The 7,023-nt window shown below is 49.7% G+C and overlaps 1 protein-coding gene across 1 annotated transcript; it reads right to left on the bottom strand.

Moving 5' to 3' along the window:
• Positions 1-496: 496 nt before the first annotated feature.
• LOC119340786 lies at positions 497-2,754 on the bottom strand. Its single transcript, XM_037612701.1, has 3 exons — positions 2,426-2,754; positions 1,435-1,937; positions 497-1,344 (listed from the first exon to the last, which is right to left on the bottom strand). The coding sequence occupies exons 1-3, from the start codon at positions 2,752-2,754 to the stop codon at positions 497-499; spliced, it is 1,680 nt and encodes a 559-aa protein (XP_037468598.1).
• Positions 2,755-7,023: the final 4,269 nt, after the last annotated feature.

Here is a 7,023-nt window from a genome sequence, read left to right as displayed (position 1 = left end):
GAGCTCTCATGAGATCGGTATGAACAACAAAATCCGAAAAAATAAATCGGATTTTTGTGTGTGCGGCAAACTTTAAAAATTGTTTGGAATACTTGTAAAGTTTCTCCATGAAGAAGAAAAATCAAGACTCCAAAATGCTTTTGAAAATAATATTTCTGAGCACCGATTTTGTTTTGTTCGCCACGTCATCCACGAATGTCACTCCACGATGAAACTTTATAAGCAATCAAAATTTTTGTCAACGTTTGCCAAAAAACATTCAATTTTTTTAAATTTTTTTTAGCATTTTTGGGGTTTACTGTTCGCCGAGCTCGTGCGAGCTCGAGCTCAGATAATCCGCGAGCAATGTTGAGGATACTGCGGCAACAAAAAACAGAGTTGGTTTCCAGGATAGATGAGCAGAGCGCATAGAGTGGCAAAGATTTGTTTGTGATCTCCAGCGATGTTGCCTAGAGAAGGTTTCAAATTCCAAAAAACCGATCGACGAGCTACGTACTCAGGCGGCACGGCCGGCCGGAGCGTGACGACCTCGCCAGCGCCTGTATCCCTCCAGCGCGTCCTCCGCGCGCTGCCGCACGTTCTCCTCGGAGGCCAGGAGCTGCTGCACCGCTGCCGCCTTGGCGCTCTCCAACCTCGCCTCCGCTGCGGCAAGCTTGGCCTTCACCTTCACCAGCTCAGTCTCCGCGGCAGTGAGCACGGCGTTGGATCGCTTTGCAGCGGCGAGCTCGGCCTTCGTCTTTACCACTTCCTCCCGAGCCGCTGCGAGCTCGACCTTGGTGTTCACCGTCTCCGCCCGAGCCGCGGCGAGCTCGGTCTTCGTCTTCACCACCTCCGCCCGAGCCGCGGCGAGCTCCTCCTTTGTCTTCACCGCCTCCGCCGCTTGCTTTGCCGCGGCGAGTTCAGCCTCCGCCAGAGACGCGGAGAGCTCGGCCTTCGTCTTCACCACCTCCCCCTCCACCGCCGTGAGCTCGGCTTTGGTATTCTCCAGCTCCGCTCCCGCCGCGGCGAACTCAGACTTAGCCTTCTCCCGCTCCGCGTCCGCCGCTCTCTTGGCCGCGGCGAGCTCATTCTTCGCCTCCTCCAGCTGCTCCCGCAGCGCCGCGGCCTCGCGCTCCCTGGCCAGCTGCTGTGCGACGGCTCCCTGCAGCAGCTCCGTGTGTCCGTCGTGCCTGCTGGGGAAGTGCTGTGGCGGTGGCGAGTGCACGCTGGACAGCAGTGAAAGAGGTGGCGATTGTCCGCCGTCGGCTTCCTCCCAAGTCCTCTTCTTCGCCAGCGCCGACGCTTGCGCGGCCGCTTTCTCCTTGAGCATAGTCTTCATCATGTCGTGGACGGAGGGATCCATACCTAGATATCAACTTAGGCTCGATGAAACAGGGGAATCAGAGGGATTTCAATGTTCAGAACATCAGTTACCTTTGGAACAGGAAGTAGTACGAGTTGAAGAAGGCAGCGGCGGCGGCGGGGATGCTGTGGTTATCACGGCGGCAGAGACGGCGGGGTAGCTGTTGCAGAGACGGCAGCGCTCCCCTGAGCACCCAGCAGGGAGCAGGTTCCTGAGATCAACAGCGGCGCCACCGTGAGCACTTAGCAGCTTCACCACCGATTTGTTTTCCTCAACGGTGAGCCTCAGGTCTCTGTAGGAGCGCTTGGACGGCTCGCCCCACTCCACGGCGCAAGGCCACGGCTCCGGCGACGAGAGGAAGAAGAACTCGTGTTTCCAGTCCTTGATGGAGTTGGAATCCGACTTGGGCAACCCCCTGAAGCGCAGGCTGGAGTTGTCCCGCCTGCATCGGAAAAAGTACCACCCTTTCTTGTGCTTGCTGTCGAATGCGTACAGGGTGAAGAAGCGCAGGAACACTGCGAGCGACGGAGGCACGCTGGCGGAGTGGCAGAGCGCGTGGAAGCCCGCCATGAAGCGCCACGCGTTGGGCGTGAGCATAGTTGCCATGTTTCCGGTACGGTGGAAACGAGGAACGGGAACGAGGGACGAGAGTCGGTGGCTAAAAAAAATAGGGTACAACGAGGGTATACATCTCTCGAACGATTTTTTTATAGCGGGGACGCGCTCCAATCCGTTTGGGTACGATGAATCCGGTACGGTACCATGAGTCGAGGAACGCAGTTCCTAAAGAACGACGACTTCCTGATGGTCAGCATTCCTTGCTGTTAACGGATCCCTTACAATTAATGGACTGGAGGAAGAACGAGGAGTCCTTGAGAAAAGAAACGACGGCGTGAGTAAATTATGGCTCGCGTTTTGGCTGTTGGATCCTCGAACCTGAATCGAGGAGCAGGCTGCGGGAACGCCGAATCTTCAACGAATCGTACCGAATTCGACCTCGTTCCCGAATCCGATTCCGGGTCGATGAATCGGGATCGAGGGACGGCCTACCGTTCCCCGTTTCCGGCTACTATGGGCGTGAGCTGGGCCGGCGCGACGCCCAAGTGGGCGAGGGCGTCGCGGAAGAAGCCGTGCAGCGGGACGCGCATCCCGGCCTCCAGCGCGCGCGCGTACACGCAGATGGAGCCCGGCGGCGGCGTAGAGTTCGCGCGCAGGTCGCCTGCGGGGCGCGCGGTGAACTCTTTGGGTACGCCGTACATCTTGCAGAGCGCGTCGACCTCGTCCTGGGTGCGCGGGAACGAGACGAAGCTCTCGGCGTCCGTGGCCCTCGTTGGCATGGCAGCGTAGGAGGCGAGGAGTTCAGCTGCGGCGGCGACGCCGTTTTCCGGATTGACGGAGGAGGAGGAAGGCATGTTGCGCGTTGGTGGTCCTGCTAGCCGGCGGCGTCTCCCCCGTTTCTACCCTGTCCTGCGAGGATGGTTGAGTACTTTTGTAGTCTTTCTTGGGCCAATTCTTTTATGCCTTGAGGCTTATTTGGGCTTTGTAGGCTGGTCTCCAAAAACTTTTCTCTTTCGTTTCCTCTCTCTATTACTTGGTTCTCAGCACTTGTTTCTTCATTTTCTTCTTAATCATAGGTTTGGATTGTGGCATCTATGTGAAACTTCCACCTCATATTTGAAATAGTAAGATGTGACATAGTAAGATTGAGAATCTGCGATTAGTTGCAGGAACAGTCCGTTGTTTAGTGAATTTGTAAGATGTGACACAGTTAGTATGCTTACAATATCCTATGGTACAAACATTTACAAGGAAATACCATCCAAAAAATGACCATTTTACGGATTCTTGATTCACAGAAATCTAAAACATGGAAATAGGAAAAACATAGAATTACAATGTCATGCTAAATTGATCCGTACTTGATTTTGGTTTGTTTTACTGTATCACATGAAAAATAAACAACCATGTTCAAGATGTATGAGTCGATTTTAAAATCCTAAGAAATGCAGTCCCAATGTATCCTGAGGAAAAAAATCATATATAATTCAATCCTAAAAATCTAATGGCCAACGTTGGAATATTCCTAAGGCCTTGTACAATGGCAGGTGCTTAGGAGAGGTGCTTAGAGAAATAAACCAGGCTTTTCTTAAGCACTGGTGCTTATTTGTACAGGATAGACGCTTAACTAAGCATCTCCCTTGTAGAAATAGACACCGGTGCTTCAGAAAAACCCGGTTTATTTTTCTAAGCATCTCTCTAAGCACCTCTCATTGTACAAGGCCTAAGGATTCCAATCCTTCAACATTTCTATGAAAATCCTTTGAAACAAAGATGCCCTTATTTGACTGTAAATGTAGATGCAAAAATAGTGTTTACATGTGATACTAGTGTTTATAATAGTTTTTTTGTACATCACCTACATGTAGTAATGGTTTTGGGAAACTTCTCATGTCATAATATGTGACACATCCTTGAGTTGTTTCAAAAAAATATGAAACTTTTCTTTGTGGGGTAGAAAATATGAAACTTTGAGATGTATATATTCAAAATAGGGTGCATACCCAAGTAGCTAGTTCCCACGCATCCATAGAGAAATTAAAAGTTAGTGGATGTAGTACTTTGGAGACCAACTGAAGCATTGACCCTAATTTTGGAAGATCGAACCTTTTATATTTATTCAGGTGTGTTTTGTAAGTCGGTATTTCTAGCTGTCCAGTCAAGGTACTTGCATCAATTTGGTTTGTTTTCTAAAAATATTCTATTATTGCATGAATCTTTTGTTCAAATTGGATGGTTATTAGTGCTGAATTAGAAATAGTTATTTTATAGCCGCCTTAGAAATACTAGTTTCCCACATAGCCTCAAATTACATCTTCCACGTTCCGCCCCCCTATACTTGATTAAAACACGCGTCCAAAATATTCACTGATGTGAAAATTAGTAATTTCAAGTAAGATATGCCCTACTTAAAAATGCCATTTAATAAACATGGATTAACATGCAAGACTGATTCCTGCAAAATAACATGTTACATTAATTAGCAAAAAAATATCATTCACCAGCATACATTCATCTACAAGAGCAGTTCTCCCATCCACAGGAGGTCCCGTGCATGGGAGGGCCCTTGATTTTGCTTGATACGATGCCATGCATTGATACTGCTAGAAGAGCAGTTCTCCCATGCACAAGAGGTCCCGCGCATGGGAGGGCTCTTGATTTTGCTTGAAGATTCGATGCATGCATTGATACTGCTCATAGTTGGTTAGATCTTCCAATCACCACATAGTGTTTATGACGAGGAGAACTTTAGAACGAGTCCACTTGAATATATCTAAACAAGTTCTGAACACAATGAAACGCTATAGAAGTACACATAACTATGAGATGTGTTGTTAAATACTATAAGAATTCAAAGTTTTGTGGCAATAAAATCTATCAGTACTTACAAACTTTGAGATTACTAAGAATCAATTTGAGACACATTGGGACACAATGTGACGTTATGATACACAACAAAACATGGCAAGCCATAGTGAAACAATAAGATTTGATTTGCGAAACAGAATGAAACATTTCTGAATATTTCGCATTGAATTAATATATTTTTATGTGACAAGTTTGAAGCATGGTGATTTAGTTGCCAATAAAATAACTCCTAAAAATATATTCAATATAGGCCTTGTTTTAAAGATCTTGTCGGAAGAAGTAAAACCACAATTGTGCAAACATAATGGAAATCAAACTTTTACTTCAACATACATTAGGCACCTATTTATTGAATGAAAGGGTTGTGTCTGCTAAACGATTCTTTCATCTTTTATTTACCTTGTACGGGGGATTGGAAGGGAACGCGCTTGAGATGCTCCATGTAAAAATGGTATGCTAGCAAATGTGGGGATGATGCTGAGAACAAAAATGAAAAAAGAAAGGAAGGAGGACCTGCGTTGTACTCCCTCTGTAAACTAATATAAGAGCGTTTAGATCATTACTTTAGTATTCTAAAAGCTCTTATATTAGTTTACGGAGGGAGTACTACAAAGTCCAAAGGAATCCAGCAGAGAGAGAAGGGTGGGCACCTGAAAAAGCAAAGTAGCTTTAGGTGGAGAGAGGAGCCGACACGTGATGGTTTGGCTGGCCTGACAAAAGCTGTTTGCGTTTACCACGACCACCACCATGGACGAGCATGCTTCCTCTCGACGGCATGCACCACGCTCGTTGGCATTCTACGTTTTCACTGTTGTTGCTACAAGCCTGCGTTTCATGTTGGATAGGCATCCAAGTCGCCAACATTTCCTAGCAAAACATTTGTTTGCTGTTTTTTCTTAGAACGACGCCAGGAGAGTCCGGCTTTAGGCCAACTCCAACACAGGACCCCAAATAGTCTGCCCGCGTCCGTCTAAGGGTAAACGAACAAAGCAGACCCACCAACGCGCGGCCGCAAACGAACCGTCGTTCGTTTTCTGTCCGTTTTTGATCCATTCCCGGCCCAAGTTTGAGCCGAGATTGCGGCCGAAAGGACAACACGCGGGCGGACGGGACGCGCGCCCTTGTCCTTGCCTGGCCCGCCCGTCGGTGACACAAGTGGCCACTTTCCCTCCCTTTCCTCCAAAATGCTCCCGTGCCCCGGCCTCCCCCTCCCTCCATCCACCATGGCCAACGAGGCGAATCCCGACGACCCACAAACCGGCCGCCCGCCCCGTGGCGAAGAAAAAGAAGCCTATGAAGAAGCCTCGGTCGGAGCTCACGCCAGCGGAGGCCGCCAATCTCGACACCAAATCGGCCAAGAGGAGGAACCGGCGAACTAGTGCGGCGGAGAATAAGGCCGCAGCCGAGTACGCTGCCGAGTATGCCCTACGGCGTGTGTTGCAGCACCAGGCCGAGCTCGACGACAAGGAGTCCATCATCTCCAAGGCGCACACCCTCCTCATGTTGCGTATGGGCCGCCCCACGCCGGCCAATCTCTCGGCCGCTGCCATGGCTACGGCCAACACAGGCTCCTCGGCCCAACATCCGCCGCAACACCGTTCCCCGAGCTCATCCGTCACACACGATACACTGGATGTTCGTGCCCCGCCGCCGCACGGCCATGGGAAGACACGATTCTCTACGTCGTCGGACCGCATCATGGTCGATCTGGCCAGGCCCGCGGGCCTCATCGACCTCAACAACATGTCGGGGTACATTGGCACTGGCCATTGTGAAGATGGCGCACAAAGGAAGCAGCCCCGGTCGTTCGGATCGGCTCACATGGCCGGTGCCCGCAAGCTGTTCAACGAAATGCCACCGCCGACGCAGACGACGATGGTTGACGACCCTTACTACGCCTCGTTCATGCAGAATGTCATCTTCGAGGGCCATGGTGAGGCGTTCCACGTCGACGGCCAAGAGCAAGCTTTTGATCCCGACGCGAGCCAAAGCCAGGACAGTCGTGGTACATATGATGACACTCAGTTCGCCGGCCATGATGATGGTGATGAGGACGACCATGACAACTCATGGCATGAAGACGAAGACTTGTATTGTGAAGATGAAGAAGAAGAGGTCGACATATCTGCAGAGCAATTGTTGTTTATGGACGAGCTCACCAAAAGGCAGAATCACAAAAGAGGAGGAAAACATTCACACAGAATCATATAGCCAAGCTGAGGACACTTTGATTTGCGAGTGTTAGAAGGAACTCA

This window comes from Triticum dicoccoides, chromosome 7B (assembly GCF_002162155.2).
Source record: "Triticum dicoccoides isolate Atlit2015 ecotype Zavitan chromosome 7B, WEW_v2.0, whole genome shotgun sequence".
Classification (NCBI taxonomy): domain Eukaryota; kingdom Viridiplantae; phylum Streptophyta; class Magnoliopsida; order Poales; family Poaceae; genus Triticum; species Triticum dicoccoides.
Note: the sequence above shows the minus strand (reverse complement) of the source record. Positions and strands in the feature narration are given on the sequence as shown.

What these genes read in the sequence shown, in the direction of transcription:
- LOC119340786 (XM_037612701.1), bottom strand. Translation starts at nt 2,754, where the DNA reads ATGCCTTCCTCCTCCTCCGTCAATCCGGAAAACGGCGTCGCCGCCGCA. An exon ending in TTGGGCGTCGCGCCGGCCCA is followed by an intron (nt 1,938 to 2,425) that starts GCTCACGCCCAT and finishes CATGGCAACTAT; the next exon opens with GCTCACGCCCAACGCGTGGC. An exon ending in GCCGCTGCCTTCTTCAACTC is followed by an intron (nt 1,345 to 1,434) that starts GTACTACTTCCT and finishes GTTGATATCTAG; the next exon opens with GTATGGATCCCTCCGTCCAC.